The sequence below is a fragment of the Macaca fascicularis genome, chromosome 10, assembly GCF_037993035.2.
Source record: "Macaca fascicularis isolate 582-1 chromosome 10, T2T-MFA8v1.1".
NCBI lineage: Eukaryota > Metazoa > Chordata > Mammalia > Primates > Cercopithecidae > Macaca > Macaca fascicularis.
In genome coordinates, this window is record NC_088384.1 from 30,002,469 (window position 1) to 30,019,818 (window position 17,350).

The 17,350-nt window shown below is 43.4% G+C and overlaps 1 protein-coding gene, 1 long non-coding RNA gene and 1 gene segment (V, D, J or C); 1 reads left to right on the top strand and 2 right to left on the bottom strand.

The window, feature by feature from the left end:
- LOC102119992 (immunoglobulin lambda-1 light chain) overlaps window positions 1-17,350 on the bottom strand; it is a 306,764-nt gene that overhangs the window by 163,576 nt on the left and 125,838 nt on the right. The window lies entirely within an intron of this gene.
- LOC123567284 (uncharacterized) overlaps window positions 1-17,350 on the top strand; it is a 103,376-nt gene that overhangs the window by 39,338 nt on the left and 46,688 nt on the right. The window lies entirely within an intron of this gene.
- LOC135965241 (immunoglobulin lambda variable 2-18-like) lies at window positions 13,417-14,191 on the bottom strand. The segment is given in 2 exon segments: window positions 13,417-14,003; window positions 14,109-14,191. Coding segments are annotated over 2 exon segments (579 nt in total).

Below are 17,350 nucleotides of genomic sequence, written 5' to 3' on the forward strand. Positions count from 1 at the left end.
GCCTTGTTTCCATTCAGCTCCAGTTATTCCGGACTTTGTTTATTTCTCAGACATGTTGAGCCATCTTCCGTGTTCAAGCATCTATGAGATTTTTAGTGAAACTGTTTCTGTGTGTGACTCACCTCCTCATCCAATACCTACCTAAATCCTCATTATCCTTTCAGATGTCTGTACTTATCACTTGCCAAGGAAGTGGTCTCCCACCACCAAGTCTCTGACACAAAATTACAATCTTTTAGCATTTATGGCTAAGTATCTTCACGGTTGGACATGACATATTCGGTTTGCATGAAGTAGCACCCCATCCAATAGCACCACAAATCGTGCCTTTTATGATGCTTTAACAGGAATGGGAAAACAGCAGGAAGTCATGTCTGCTTACATGAAAACATTTGATGTGACTGTTGAAATAATCATGTGGTTTTATCCTTTGTTTTAATATGGATCATTAAAATAATTAATTTCCATAGGTTAAAAATCCCTTGAATTTTGCGAATGAATACTAGTTAGTTATGGTGTTTAATCCTTTTTATATTTTGCTAGTATTTTGTTGAAGTGTGGTGGTTTTGCATCTATTTTCATAGAGGCTATTGGGCTCCAGTTCACTTTTCATGTCTTTCTTTTGTTTTTGTTATCAGCATACTTCTGGCCTCATAGAATGAGCTGCTCATGTTCCCCTTTCTTATATTTTTGGAAAAGTTTATGAATAATTATTATTAATTTCTTAAACAGTTCATAAAATTCATCAATGAATCCCTTCATGCCCGGGCTGTTCTTTGTGGGAGGTTTCAATGACTAATTTAAACTCTTGTTATAGTATTCATCAGGCTTTCTATACCTCCTTGAGTCAGTTTAGTAGTTGTTATGTTTTTAGGAATTTTTTCTTTTCATCTATTTTTGGCAGGCAGCTTTTCACAGTGTTCTCATATAATACATTTTATTTTTCAATATCAGTGTTCAGAGGATGATATCATTTGTTTATTCCTTCCATATCTCATGCTGAAAGATGAACTCCACTATAGGAGGTGGGGCTAGCAGGAGGTGTTTGGGTCATGAGGGCAGACCCTTCATGATTGGCTTGCTGCTGTCCTCATAATAACGAATGAATTCTAACCATTAGTTTAAACAAGATCTGGTTGTTTTAAAAGAGTGTGGCACTGCCCCACTCTTTCTTCTTTCTCTCTCTCTCTCTTTTCCTTCCTTCCTTCCTTTTCTTTCTGCTTGCTTGCTTGCTTCCTTCCTCCTTTCCTCCCTCCATCCCTCACTCTGTCCCTCCCTCCGTCGTCCCTCCCTCCATCCCTGCCTCCCTCCCTCCCTCTTTCCCTCCCTCCCTTTTCCTCTCCTTTCCTCTTCTCTCCTCTCGTCTCCTCTCTTCTCCTCTCCCCTCCCCTCCCCTTCTCTCTCTCTCTTTCTTTTTCTTTCTTTCTCTTTCTTTCTTTCTTTCTTCTTTCTTTCTTTTCTCCTTCCTTCCTTCCTCTTTCCTTTTGCTTCCCTCCTTCCTTCCTTCCCTTTTTTGCTTCCTTCTTTCTTTCTTTTCTCCTTCCTTCCTTCCTCTTCCTTTCCTTTTGCTTCCCTCCTTCCTTCCTTCCCTTTTTTGCTTTTCTTTCTCTCTTTCTTTCTTTCTTTCTTTCTTTCTTTCTTTCTCTCTCTCTCTCTCCTTTCTTTCTTTCTCTTTCTTTCTTTCTTTCTTTCTTTCCTTCCTTCCTTCCTTCCTTCCTTCCTTCCTTCCTTCCTTCCTTCCTTCCTTCCTTCCTTCCTTCCTTCCTTCCTTCTTTCTTTCTTTCTTTCTTTCTTTCTTTCTTTCTTTCTTTCTTTCTTTCTTTCTTTCTTTCTTTCTTTCTTTCTTTCTTTCTTTCTTTCTTTCTTTCTTTTTCCCCTCCCTCCCTGTCTTGCTTTCCTTTCCTTTCCTTTCCTTCTTTCTCTCTTTCTTTCTTTTTTTTGCTTCTCTTGCCATGTGACATGCCTGGTTTCACTTTACTTTCCACCATTTTTGTATGCTTCCTGAGGGCCTGACCAGAAGTAGATGCTGGCACCATACTTCCTATACAGCCTGCAGAACAGTGATCCAGTTAAACCTCTTTTCCTTATAAATTACCCACCCTCAGGGACATCTTTATAGCAATGCCATAAAGATGCTATAAAAATGCAGGAATGAAAGAACACAGAAAATTGGTACCAGAAGTAGGTTGTTGATGTAAGGATAACGCAAATGTGAAAGCAGCTTTAGAACTGGGTAAAAAGTATAGGTTTGAAGAGTTTAGAGGGCTCAGAAGAAGTCAGACAGATGAGGGAAAGTTTGGAGCTTCCTGGAGACTGGTCCGCTGGTTGTGACCAAGATGCTGATAGCTATATGGACAGTGAAGTCCAGGCTGATGAGGTCTCAGATGGAATGAGGTAGTTACTGGGAACTAGAGCAAAGTTCACCTTTGTGATGCCTTAGCAAAAAGCTTGGCTGAATTGTTTTCGTGACCTAGAGATCTGTGGAAGTTTGAAATTTAATTACTGCCCCACTAGGTTTAGGACTTGTGTGGGGTCTGTTCTTTTGGCTGTTTTCTCTCTTTTGGAATGGTAATGTTAACCCAAGGCCTGTACCCACACTGTATCTTAGATGTAAATAACTTGTTTAGAGTCTACAGACACGCAGATGAGAGGAGATTAGTCTCAGATGAGACTTAGGTTGTTAAACTTGATGCTGAAACAAGTTAGAACTTTGGGGGATTATTGAGAAGGGATTATTGCATTTCACAATGTGAGAAAGACATGAGATTTGGTGGGCCAGGGGTGGAATTATATACTTTTAATATTTGTCCCATCCAAATCTTACGCTGAAATGTTACTGCCAGTGTTGAGGTGGGCCTAGTGAGAGGTGTTTTGGTCATGGGGCCACGTGGATCATTTGTGAATAAATTGGTGCTGTCCTCATGACAATGAGTGAGTTCTTGCTCCCAGTTCACGCGAGACTGTTTAAAAGAGCGTGGCACTTTCCACCTCTCTCTCTCTCACTCCTCCTCTCACCACGTGACATGCCTGCTCTCATTCACATTCCACCATAATTGTAAGCTTCCTGAGTCTCTCACCAGCAGCAGATGCTGGCACCGGATTTCCTGTACAGCCTGCATAACCATGAGACAGTTAAACCTCTTTTCTTTATGAATTACCCAGCCTCAGGCACTTCTTTATAGCAATATGAGAGTGAAGTAACACAAAGAATATACTTTATAGATTTTCTATTTTTTTAAGGTACTCATTTTTTTTTGCAGGTTCTACCCTGGAGAATGTTCCATATGTACTTGAGATGATTATATATTCTGCTGTGTTGGATGGACAGTTCTCTTGTTGTCTATTAAGTCTAGTTGTTTTGTAGTGTAATTTAAGTCTTTTATATCTATGTTTATTTACCATTTCTATATGTTTTTATGTAGTTCCTATACCTGATGTTTTTGGTTTTTTTATTCAGATTCACATCTTTAATATCATTTTCTTTCTATCTGAGAAGCGTTCTTTATTATTTCCTATAGTGTGTGTCTGCGAGTCATGAATACTGCAAGTACATTTTTGGTTAAAACCATTTTATTTTGCCTTCCTTCTGAAAGATATTTTCACCAAGTCAATAATTCAGAATTGACAGTTTTTTTTAATTTAAAGAACATGTTTTACTGATACATTATAATTATACAAGTTTATGGGGTACACGTGCGGGTACACGTGCTATTTTGATGCATGAATACAATATGTAAGGATCAAATCAGTGTTTAGGATGTCCATCACTTTGAACATTTGTCATTTCTATATGTTGGGAATATTTCAAATCTTCTATATATTTTGAAATATACAATAAATTACATTAACTATGGCCACTTTACTGTGTAATATCCAACACTAGATCTTATTGCTTTTATGTAACTGTATGTTTGTTTCCATTGACCAACTACTCCTCATCCCCCCAACCTCTCACCCTTCCCGGCCTCTCTGGGAACCATTAATCTACACTGTACCTCCAAGAGATCAACTTTTTTTTAGCTCCCACATGAGTGAGAACATGTGACATTTGTTTTTCTGTGCCTGTCTAATTTCACTTAACATAATGATCTCCAGTTCCATCATGGTGCTGCAAAGATAAGATTTCATTCTTTTGTTTATGACTGGAAAGTATTTCATCGTGTGTACATGCCACATTTTCCTTATGCATTCATCTGTTGATGAAAACAGGTTGATTCTGTAGCTCTGCTATTCTGAATAGTGCTGCAATAAACGTGGGAGTGCAGGTATTCCTTGGATATACTGACATTTTTTCCTGTGATAAATACCCAGTAGTGGGATTGTTGCATTCTATGATGATAGTCTATTTTTAGTGTTTCTGAAACACTATTATGTTTTTCATAATGGCTGTATTAATTTACAATTTACCTTCTCACCAACAGTGTATAACACTGCATCCTTGCCAGAATTTGTTATGTTTTGTCTTTTTGATAATAGTCATTCTCGCTGGGGTGAGATGATATCTTATTGTGATTTTGATTTGCATTGCCCTCATGATTAGTGATGTTGAGCATTTTTTAAAATACACCCTTTGGCCATTTGTATGTTTCTTTTGAGAGATGTGTATTCAGATTCTTTGACCTCTTTTCGATGGTATTATTTGGCATTTTTTGGTGTTGAATTGTTTTACTTTCTTGTCTTATTGTCTTATTCTATATATGAATCCATTGCCAGATGAACAATTTGTAAATATTTTCTCCTGTTCTACAAGTTGTCTCTTCACTTTATTTATTGTTTTCTTTGCTGTGCAGAAACTTTTAGTTTAATGTAGTCCCACTGCTGTATATTTGTTTTTGTTGCCTGTGCTCTTGAAAGCTCAGGTATAAAAACTTTGTCTACACATAAGTCTGGAAGCATTTTCCCTATGCTCCCTATGTTTTCTTCTAGTAGTTTAATAGTGTCCAGTTTCATTTAAGTCTTTAATCCAGTTGGAATTCACTTTTGTATGTGGTGAGAGATAGGGATCTATTTTAATTCTTGTGCCTATGAATATCCACTTTTCTCAGCAGCACCGAGAAGGCTGTCTTTTAACCAATGTATGTTATTGGTGCCTTTGACAAAAACCAGTTGTCTGTAAATAATGTGGATTATTTCTGTGTTCCCTATTCTGTTACATTGGTCTGTGTCTGTTTTTATACTATAAAACAGTATTGGGTTACTATATCCTTGTAGTATATTTTGAAATCAAGCAGTGTGACACCTCCAGCTTTATTCTTTTTGCTCACTATTGCTTTGGCTATTCGGGGTCTTTTGCAATTCCATACAAATCTCAGGATTGATTTTTTTTTTCTGTTTCTGTGAATAATAACATTGGTGTTTTGATAGGGATTACCCTGAATATGTACAATGCTGTGCGTTAGTAAGCTTTAAAAAGTTTTATGAATGTACCTCCACTGCCTTCTTGCTTGTATTGTTTCTAATGGGAAAGCTGCTGTCATCATTATGGTGTTCACCTGCATCAAACATGTCTTTCCTCTCTGGCTGCTTTTAAGAGCATTTCTCCATCACAGGTTTGGGGTTTTTTTTGTTCGTTTTTTGTTTTTTTTTTTTGCAATTTGATCATGGCGGGTGTTGATGTTTTCTTTATGTGTGTGTTTTTTGTGTCTATGTCTGTGTGTGTGTGTGTGGGTGGGTGGGTGTCTGGGTTTTGTTAAACTTTGTGAAATCATAAGTTTATAGTTTTCACCAAGTTTTCCACATGCTGTTCGTTATTTCTTTAAGTGGTTTTTGTACCCTCCCTCTCCCTCCACCAATCTTGTCTCCTTTAGTTTATTTAATTATACCATTAAGGCTCCTTGAAGATGTCATGAAACTCACTGATGCTCAATATAATTTTTATCTTCTCTTTTTCAGTGCTTCATTTTGAAGAGCTTCATTGTTATATCTTCAGGTTCAGTAATCTATTATTTTGCAGCAGCTAATCTACAATTATTCTCAGACTTTTTTTTTTTTTTTTTTTTTTTGAGACAGGGTCTCGGCCGGGCGCGGTGGCTCAAGCCTGTAATCCCAGCACTTTGGGAGGCCGAGACGGGTGGATCACGAGGTCAGGAGATCGAGACCATTCCTGGCTAACACGGTGAAACCCCGTCTCTACTAAAAAGTACAAAAAACTAGCCGGGCGAGGTGGCGGGCGCCTGTAGTCCCAGCTACTCGGGAGGCTGAGGCAGGAGAATGGCGTAAACCCAGGAGGCGGAGCTTGCAGTGAGCTGAGATCGCACCACTGCACTCCAGCCTGGGCAATAGAGCGAGACTCCGTCTCAAAAAAAAAAAAACAAAAAAAACCAAACAAACAAAAAAAGAGGCAGGGTCTCATTCTATCACCCAAGCCAAAATTCAGTGGCATGATCACAGGTCACTGCCATCCTGACCTGCAGAGCTCAAGCAATTCTTCCACCACTTCCTAAGTAGCTGGAACCATGGTGTGCACCACGCATCTAATTTTGTTAATTTTTGTAGAAACAGGGTCTCCTTGTGTCACCCAGGCTGGTCTCAAACTCCTAGGCTCAAATAATCCTCCCATGATGATCTCCCAAAATACTGAGATTACAGGCATGCGCCACCATGCCTGGCCCTTATTCATTTTTTTTTTTTTTTAATTATCGCAGACATTTTAGAGGCCATTTCTGTAACTTTGATCTTTTTATGTCTTCCGTGTCTCCACTTAACATGTTCAATCAATCCCGTACCCTCTTGAGCCAGTGGAAGATAGTTTTAAGTATCGCTTTTGTATTCTTCCTACAAAGTCTATCATCTGTGCAATTTCAGGGAGACTTCGGACTGATGAACTTTTCTGCTTTTTATAGCATATATTTTCTTGCTTCTTGCAAGGAAATTTGATAGGTGCTAGACATTGTGAATTTTTCCTTGTTGGATTTAGAATATACTTGCACTTCTCTATTTTGTCTTTTATTCTTGGATTTAGTATAATTACTTGGAAAGTTGCTACTTTTTAAAACTTGCTTTTCTACTTACTTAGTTGAGACCAGACCAGCCTATTGTCTAGGCTGACATTTTCCCCAGGACTGAGGCAAAGCTGTTCTGAGGATTCGACCTCATGCCCCTTAACTCAGGCCTTTCCTCTGTGACTGTAGGAACAAGCAGGATTCATATTTTGTGTGTGTGTGTGTGTGTGTGTGTGTGTGTGTGTGTGAGAGAGAGAGAGAGAGAGAGAGAGAGAGAGAGAGAGAGAAAGTGCTCTGTGAAGTGTTCCCACAAGTGTCTTTGGATGGTGGTTTTGTCTGAAAATGGAGTTTCCATCCACACGTGTGCTCCTTGATGCTTATTAATATTTGAAGACTCCAGAGTTCTCTCTTTGTACAACTTGCTTTTCTTTGATACTCTTCTCTCCATATTGTTTTCTTGTTGCTGTTTAGTTTTTAATTTTTGGATTTCTTGGAAACTCACTCTGAGAGGGTGAATTCCATGCAGTAGGGTTCAGGTATATATTCCCAGAAAAATAAATGTGGGAGGCTCCACTGGGAATGTGTTACAATTGAGCACTCAGCAGGAGGCACTTCAAGGTCATCCTGTATTGAAGCATGGCTTTGGAATGTAGGCATCAGGCAGTCATTGCTCCCAGACCACATTCTGGAGGGGGCACATCCTTGGAAGACACGGTTCTCTGCACTCAGTGGCATTTTCCAGTGAGAAAAAGCTGTGAGAAGCCAAGGATTCCCTGTGGCTTTGGGTAGATAGTGGGTAAATGACCCCGATGTCACAGTTGCCATTACAGTGGCCTTCCCTGTTTACAGTATCATGATGCCATAACAGCTGGAGACCAAAGGTCTCAAACAATGAGGAATCCAGAGGACTAATCCAGGGCATTTTGGATCAGAGAGCTGCCTTAAGTTTGGTCATTAAACAAAATGAAATCCAGGCAACATGACTGCTCAATGGTTATCTTGCTCTGACCTACCAGTCACGTTATCTTAAGCCAATGCATACCCAGCTAAGCAACCTCAGGAGAGCTTAGTCTTGTCATCCCAAATTTTCTCCTAACCCCCTCCACCCGCAGAGCCTGCCTGGATGACTAGAGGGAAAGGTGCCTGGGGGTCACAGATCCAGTTGAGCTGGGCTAACCCTGCTCATGACTTTGTTCACAGTCCTCCTGGGGCTTAAGAGAGTGACACAGATGGTGATGGGGTTTGTGTCTCACTTCCCTATCTGTCTGTGTCACTGTGGATGTGTTTTTTATCTCCAGAAAAACAATAATAGTCTTCAACCTGAGCCCCAGTAATGGTCAGTGTGACTGTTCCCCCTGATCAGGAACCAGAGAATCGCTCAGCGATCTCTGAGCGCAGCTTTCTATCATTATATACGATGAGCTTAGGGGTTTGGACTGACTTCTGTTGGTATCAGTGTGCATAATAGCTTTCTAAGTCCTCTCCATGGCAGGTGATCCTGGCCGTCTGTCCCAAAGCTGCAGACACTTCAGGCAGCTGAGTCAGCTCAGAGAAGGCCACAAAACCTGCAAGCAAGGACGGGAGAGAAGAGTCTGAAGATGAGGGTCTCATTCTCAGAGTGCCACACCCTGCATCACTGCCTGTGATGAGCTGAAAGTCAGGGCCAGGCTGTTCCCTGGTCCTGTGGGGGTTAAACCCTGGGAAGCAGCACGTGTGCAGAGAGTGAGTAGGGTGAGCAGGAAAGGGGATCCAAGCCGTGGTGGAGATGCCTCAGAGTTCTACCTCTGAGCGCACACCTGAGAAGGGAGTCTCTAGGTTTCTCATATCATAAGAAGGGGTGACTCATTATACAAACCTACTTCCTTATCTTATTGTCTAGTTAGGTGTCTCTCCACTAAGGGATGGATGCAAATCTCTTCTCCATTTCCCAGTGTGTCTTCTGTGTGGGCCCTGAGCCTGAGGGTTTGGTGTGGCAATTTCCCAAGTTCAGAAGATGGGGCACATGGCTGTCATGAATAGAGAGTGGACTTTACCCAATAGAATGGGCACCAAAGAAGCATCATTCATGCCTGTTGTACTTAAACACTAGCAGGGGACTTGGAATCAGTAGGGTCCCCAAACCAAGGCTCACAGTAACCCCTGCTCCTCCAAGAAAAATGCCATCCTCCATGTTGGAGTAGTTTATGCAGCTTGACTGCTTATGAGCCCTCAATATATGCCAGATGCATTGGTGAGTATTTTAGAAGTGTGACTTCAAGAACACTTTTATAATATGAATTATAAAATAGGAATATAGGAAGATTAGGAGTCCTAGGCTCACAGCCCGATCTTTACTAGGGAATCAATATGGAGAGGTCAACTACTTCCCCAAGTCCCCTGGATAGTAGTGACTGGAGTCCCAATTTCACCCAGCAGACGCACCTCAGGGCCCGACCTTCCAGTCCCTCCCTGCCCTGCATCCTGCACCCTGCTCCATCTCCTCCTCCCCCTCATACTTGACCTCCAAGTTCTCTCTCGTTTTCATTTGCTAGAGCTGCCATAGCAAGGTACCAAAGAACTAGTGGCCCAACCAGCAGAAACTCATTTTCTCACAGTTTGAAAGCTGGAAACTCCAAGATAAAGGTGTTTATAGGTTTGGTTTCCTCTGAGGCCTCTCTCCTTGGCTTGCAGGTGGCTGCCTCCTTGCAGTGTCCTCACACGGTCTTTCCTCTGCACGCTCATCTCTGGTGTCTCATTTCTGAGTACATAAAATGTCTTTTCCCAGGAAGACATCAGGCAGATTGGATAAAGACCCACTGTAATGACCTCATTTTTACTTGATCATCTCTTTAAAGACCCTGTGTGCAATTTCAGTCACATAACTGTGCATTAGATCTTTATTGTCTGAATTTTTAGGGGACACAGTTCAGCCAATAGTGCTGCACCCTATGGACTCCAGAACTTGTCTCTCTCACTTGTGAAATATAGTCATCCAAGAGCTGAAATTCGAAGTACATTCATCCAACAGCTCAAATCCTTAAAGAACTCTGCATCAACTCTTTTAAGACCCAGATCTCATTTACGTATGATGCAAATCACGTGTGGGTGAGACTCCAGGTGCTGTTCATCCTGAGGGTTTAAGGACAGCAGCTTTGGGGATTTTCACCTCCTGTCTCCTGTTATCATCTGAGTGTTCAGAAAAGTAAACCTCCACTTCATTTGCTAAGATTGAAGGAGATGAGTGAGTCAGCATCAGCAATATTTGTGAATTAGATGTGGGGGAAATCTCAACTGTGCATTCTTGTAATAATTTAAAGTAATGATTGAAATGCCCATAAAATCACATTTAATAATCAGCAGCCATGGGATATCTCTAGTAGTGTTTGGAAGAAAACACAGAAAATAAAACAAAAAGTATCAAATGTTGGATTTTTTTTTCAGGATGGAATATGTCTGACTTGACTTAAGATAAATCAGAAACAAAAATGGTATAGTCCAAAGAAAATCACTGTGTTGTATGCATTAAACTATGAAGTCTAATTTTAGTATTGAGCATCAACATTTTGGTGTGCTAATAAGGAAACACCTCTCAATGTTATTTATTAATACAAAGTGCAATTGTTTCCTAGTTAATGTTAACAGTTTTTTCATGGCATGAACGTATTCTTGACAGTGGGAAAGAAGGATGTTCCATAAGATGTTTCCTTATACCTAAGAAAATATAATTTCTGCTTTTGCAGAAGATGATAATTTGTAGCATTAACACATTTCCATTATCAAAGTCCTGTTCTTTTCCTAGCAACTTGTTTTGGGCCTTTAAAGCTTAAAGTATCAAGCTCTCTTCTTTATTCCATTGTTACATTCTGGGGTTTACAGTCCTCATGCTTTATATAAATGTTCAATACATTTAAAACATACACTTCATTATTCATTTATTTGTAATCACAAGAACTACAACAATCTTGTCTGTTTATGGTTTCATCTACAGTGTTGATTTTAAGACTTTTTTCTATGAGCCTACACTGGACTATTCCTGACTTGTTGCAAGCTTCATTGCCGCTTTGGCCCTCCTTGTCCCGCTAATTTTCAACCTAGAGGGAGTCTATTCTTTTTTTTTTTTTTTTTTTTTGAGACGGAGTCTCGCTCTGTCGCCCAGGCTGGAGTGCAGTGGCGCGATCTCGGCTCGCTGCAAGCTCCGCCTCCCGGGTTCACGCCATTCTCCTGCCTCAGCCTCCCGAGTAGCTGGGACTACAGGCGCCCACAACCGCGCCCGGCTAATTTTTTGTATTTTTAGTAGAGATGGGGTTTCACTGTGGTCTCGATCTCCTGACCTTGTGATCCGCCCGCCTCGGCCTCCCAAAGTGCTGGGATTACAGGCGTGAGCCACCGCGCCCGGCCGAGGGAGTCTATTCTTGATACACTAAAGCTCTTCTCCATGACTTAGAAAAATGGATCAAGATAAACGTTATGAGACTCTGGCACAGGACTGTTCTGGGAAGACCAAAGATTCAGTCAAATGAGTAATATAAATATGTTCTTATCCAAAGAAAGACCTCAGGCCACTATAGGAGGTGAAATACAGTGACCCTCACAAAGAGATCTCCACCTAGAACCTATGCTGGTGGAATTTTCAAACTTGCAATAACCCTACAAACCAGAGACCATTAAAGCACATCTTGTGGGCCATCCTAGCCCCTGTTTTTGTGTGGCCCCAGAGCTGAGAGGGGTTTTCATAGTTTTAAATGGTTACACGGTAAATGGTGCTATAAGTACCAACATAATATTCTCGAAGTTGACTTCTGTGTAGCAAAGGCTAAAATAGGTCTTATTTGGACATTTAAGAAAAAGTTTACCAAATCTTAAAAAATAGTGAACACTGAAATATTTAAGTAAATGCGGAACCTAAAGCAGAATAGGAGAAATCAAACATCAAACTGAAACAAGGTAACCTTTTAAAATCTGATAGGTTGGGGACAATGTAAACTTTCATCAGTGTACTCTGATTAAATATTTGTGGCTAGTGTTGTAAACTAGTAGAGACTGTCTGGAGGGGAATCTGAGAACAACAGGTGAAAATTATAAACACACATCCTTTTAACCCAGAAATTCCACTTCCAGAAATGTATCCTATGGTCGTATTCACACAAGAACCCAAATGAGCCTGCATAGGGCTATTCACTGCAATGTTATTTGTGAGATCAAATTCATGTTGATTACCATTAAAGGCTCCAAGGCTCAAATTCTACCATGGAATACTCTGCAGCCTTAGAATGGACAGGGCAGTGCTCTATGCCTAGGATGTCACAGTAAAGAGTGAGGAATGGTGCATGCGTGGAATGGTCTTTGATATGGAGGACCAGGGCAGGGGCCTTCACTTCACTCTCTCTTTTTACCTTGAGCTGATTTACATCTGCCAAACAGAGCAGGTCTGCATCTGGCAGCCTTCCTCAGGTTGGGCCTGGCCGTCTGCTCTGGCCTCTGAATGCAGCCCAGCCTCACAGCCTCATAGCCTCACAGCTTGGCTGCAACTTCATGATCAGCTGGGAGCCAAAACCACCAAACCAAGCTGCGCCCAATTCTAGATGGACTGAAGTCACAAGATCACAGACATGTGTTCTTTTAATATGCTAAGTTTCATGAGTAATTTTTATGCATCAACAGACAATAAATACAATTTGGTTTTTGAAATAAATTTTAATGTGTTTATTTCAGGTAGACAACATGATGTTTTGGGATACACATATAGTAAAATAGTTGGTTTTTAATATAATGTGTTTAATTGAAGTTTAAGAAGTCTAAGCTGTATATAATAATAGCTATATTTATTAAATATAAATTTTGAACCCAGCTCTTGTCTAGTTCCTAATTATCACTATTAGTAAATTAATAGGGATTTGAACTACAAAAGTATTGACCTCCATGGAAACTAGAAATGCTTGATGTAAATGAGGAAGGGGGATGGATTCAGGTTAACCCTTCCCTGTGTAACCATTTTGGAAACTCTCATTCTACGGGTGGAGGTGGGGCTTCCTGCAGCATGTCACTCCACAATCCCTGTTACATGAAGGGGCTTGTGGGACATTGCCAGGACAGGGGCTTATTGATGTGAGGGGAAGAGGATTCTGAGAGAACACTGATTCTATCACTCAAAATCTTCCCAGCTCAGCAACCTGGGGTATTGGAGCAAAGTGAAAGGGCAGTAAAAACAAACAAAAAAGTGGATTCCTCTTTCTTCTTAATTCCTCAGAAACATCTTCAGATCTTCCTCACAGTGCTCACTGCTTGGGGGACAGAGGTGCAGGGGATTAACCCAGCCAGGAGGGCCATCTTCACCAGAGTGTGGTGGATACAATGTCAAGTAAGATGTGGTTTCTGGAAACTACCCCTAATAGTGTCTGTCCAGATTGGTCTGCACACAGTGGGAGATTCCAGTACATTTAGGATGAGGATGTTCCTCAGAACAGCAGGGACTGCACCAATCAGGAAACTCATTGTCACTCTCCCTGAATTTCAAAAGCTAGGAATAGTCGCACATTCAGGGACAACAACACTAAAGCAAAAGGAAGCTGTCCCTGTCCTGGATGAGAAACCACAGAGCAGGTTTCCTTTTGGATTTCATAGTGGGAAAGGAGAGGAGCTGAGAGAGAGGAATTCTCAAGGACGTGTTGCAGGGAGCCCCTTGCACAGGGTGAGGAAGCATCTTCAGAGAAAAGAGGAAGTCTGAGAGCCCAGGGCAGGTTTTGGTCTCAGTTCCCCATGAACTTGGACCGCTGTGGAAAGTGTCGCTGGCCTCATATGAGCTACAGTAATAATCAGCCTCGTCCTCAGCCTGGAGTCCAGAGATGGTCAGGGAGGCCGTGTTGCCAGACTTGGAGCCAGAGAAGCGATCAGAGACCCCTGAGGGCCGCATATTGACTTTGTACATCATGAGTTTGGTGGTCGTGCCTGGCTGCTGTCGGTACCAGGAGACATAGTTATAACGCCCAATGTCACTGCTGGTTCCAGTGCAGGAGATGGTGACCGACTGTCCAAGAGACCCAGACACTGAGGGAGACTGAATCGGGGCAGACTGAGCCCAGGACCCTGGAAAGGGAGAAACACACTCTGGTGAGTCAGTGCTGGGTCCAGGTGAGCTTGAGGAGCAGGAGACCAAGGATCAGAGGTCTGCCCCTTCCCTGGAGGTGTCACCTGTGCCCTGAGTGAGGAGGGTGAGGAGGAGCAGAGCCCAGGCCATGGTGGAGACGTCCAGAGAGCACTGCCAAGACCCCAGCACTGGGCCTGGCCCCAGCCCTGTCTTACCCCCACTGCCTCAGAGGAGGGCGGGGCCTCCATGCAAATCTATGTCCTGAGCTCCTGTCCTCGCCCCACCCTCACCTGGGCCTGGGCTCAGAGATTTCTGCTTCCCTGGACAGCAGGGCTCATCTGGGGGGATTGAAACTCCTTGACTTGGATTTCCTGACACCGAGCCCATGACAGTCCCCGGGAAATGGAGCCAGCTTTGGGGTCCTTGTCCTTCCTGTGCTGCGGTTCATGGTGGTCCAGGACGGCTGTGGGGTCCCAGGATTTCCCTTCCCTTCTTTGTGGGGCCAGTGTGAGGGCAGGGCCCAGAGTGGCTTGGAGACACCCCAGCATTCCCCTTCCCAGGGACCCCTCAGTCCCCCTCAGCCCTTCTAGGGCTCCTCAGGTCGGCTAGTTCCTCACACCTTGCTCTGCTCTCTGTGTCTGCAGGGGCCTGAAGCTGCTGTTTGGATAAATCTGGGGTTCATTTACTGGCCCTTCTAGAAATGCATTTATGGGGGCACGACAGATTTAGGACCCCAGACTGCTTCTGTCTCTTTAGGGGGACTTAGGAAGAAGGAGCTCCTAGGAGTCACCCCACATGAAGCCCAACAGGGCCATCCCAGGTCCAGGCCCACACTGTCCCCTGGTGGCCTCAGAAGGAGGAGCCCGAGGCCCAGGATCCTTCCCTGAGTCACAGCTGACAGCCCCTGCTCTGCCCTTTCTGCCTTTTGGTTCCCTTCCCAGCTCAATCCTAGGCCCCTGGTCCCTTCTCATCCCCTCCACGCTCCCTCCCCCAGGATGGAGTGCGTCTCCCACACCAGGGCTCCACATGCTCCTCTTGGTTCCTGTTTGCTTTTCCCAGAGGAGCATCCCACAGGGTTGGTGCCCATGAGGCAGCTCTGGCTCAGGGCTGAGGAAACCTCACACATGAAATAAACCCACCCCCAGCAGGCAGGTGGGACAGGAACATGGGATGAGGAGAAAACCACTGGCTCCTCAAAATGTTGACAGAAAAAGTGTGACATGGAGAAGGCAGTGCTCACAACAGCTGTGACCAGCCTCATGGGAAGCAGGTTAGGGAGGTGTCCCAGGGCCAGAGGAGCTGAGGAAAGGTGCCCGGGGTTAGAATTGGGTCAGGGTTAGCACCAGGGACCCCTTCTGAGGGCGCGTGCGTCGCTCACAGTGTGACCCAGGACTTCCCTTAGTCCTGCCTTTTAGTTCACATTGAGTCCGCCTCAGCCCAGAGCCGGGCGTCTCCCTGAGGTGAAGCCTCCCGACACAAGAGAGTGGCTGACCCCATGTGTTCTTCAGAAACTCCTGGGTTTGGGGTAAAGACTCCAATCACAGTGACTTCTCTCTGTCAGAATAGAAATGTAAACGTCCCCTCAGGAGATGGACTGGGGGTTCTGTGGTGTGAGTGCTTGGGGGAGGTGGGGGGACTGTCTTGTGTCACTGTCCCTGTTAGAAGACATTTATAATGGCACAGGAGAAGGGAGCCCTAGGCAAGGGTGAGAGGAGGGAAGAGTGGGCTCAGGGGCTCAGGTGAGAAAGTGTGTGGTGTGGGGAGGTGACAACTTTGCATTTGAGACTACTGTTTCTGCGTGTGTTATTTAGATATTTATGTGCTATGTTGCTACATGAATAGTTGTAAGAAAATAATGTTTCCATTTGAGATAGCGCTAAAATGGAATTAGGTCAGTGACCTGCTGAAATATCAGTGATGTTGATTGTGGAGCCAGTGGGCTGGATCAAAGCCCTGAGAACACTCCAGGAGCCCAGGCACTTCCTGCAAAAAGAAAATCTCTGATCTTCGGGACACGCTACCTTGTCCTCTCTTCTATGTTCTGTTAGCACCAGAAGCAAACCAGAGCCCGGCCAACGCTGCCGAAGTCACCTACCTCGTTTAAACTCTCCTGGATATGTGCGTCCACACGGGGGAACAGACACAGACGTCAGAAGCACTTTCTACATCTGTCCTCGCTGCAGCCCAAGCAGAAATGGAAAGTGGCATGGTTCTCTTTTTGAATCGTGTTTTTTTCAAAGGTTTAGTTTTCCTTGAAATTCAAAAATTTTATTTTTTAAAATATGAGGGCTTTCAGAGATGGGTTCACTGGTTCATGTTATGGGAAATGTCTCCAGAGGGACTGGTGGCTGTCCCCATCTGCACTATCAGAAGTCATTAATTTAGTATCAGGTGTGTTTGTAGAGCACAAGCTCTAATAGAGTATATGTGGAAGGCTGCATTCTGTAACTAGGAGAGAAAATGGGAGAAAATGGGAAAGTTCTTCAATCCCCTTCACCTCTAATTCACATTGTCCAGATTGACAAGGTGCACACAGATGAGGAGGCCATGGACCACTGAAACTGAGGGCTGGAAACCCCACCTTTAGAGCCACAGGTTCCTTCATCTTCTGCTCCATCAGTAGGCTTTGTTCCCTTATGCACATCAGGGGCTGGGCATCCTCAATACCGTCTGTCCCTGTCTGAGACTCAGTGTCCAGCAGCTAGGAACCACCTTCCCATTGAGGGTCGAGTCTGCAGTGGACTCAGCAGCGGACAAGGCCCTACCAAACACAGGGTCAGAGTCAGCAGCACAGAGAGCCCGGCCTGTGGGCACAATGTGCACAGCCCCGCTGCACACCTAGCACAGTCCTACTGTGTGGAAATGGTCCTGCTGCCAACAATGAGCATTGTTTTTTCTTGGGGAACTTTTTGCAAAACTTTCCACAAGTCTGTCATGACAAATGATTCTGGCTCACTTGTGCTGGCTCCAGATAGCTGAGAACAAAATGTGAGCAGAGGAATCTTGAGGACTCTGCCTGGAAATAAATGAACAGCTACAACAGGCATTCCTGCACAACTGGGGAAGTGTGAGCTTGGACTGGAGAGAAGATCATTGCTCATTATTGAGAGAGAGAGTGGGGGAGAGAGGTCAAAAGAGCACAAGGGGATCAGTTGCTGCTATAGCAAAAGGGGAAATGGTGCTTACTACACTATTATTTTATTGGTATTCATTGAATAATTTCAAAATTAAACTAGGTTTACTTTTCTCCAAAGTATGCAGTATTTTTATTATGGCAAAATGATCAATTTTTAAACCATTTCAGTCATGTGTAAATGTGCATTCGGCAACAGTACGTCCATTCAGA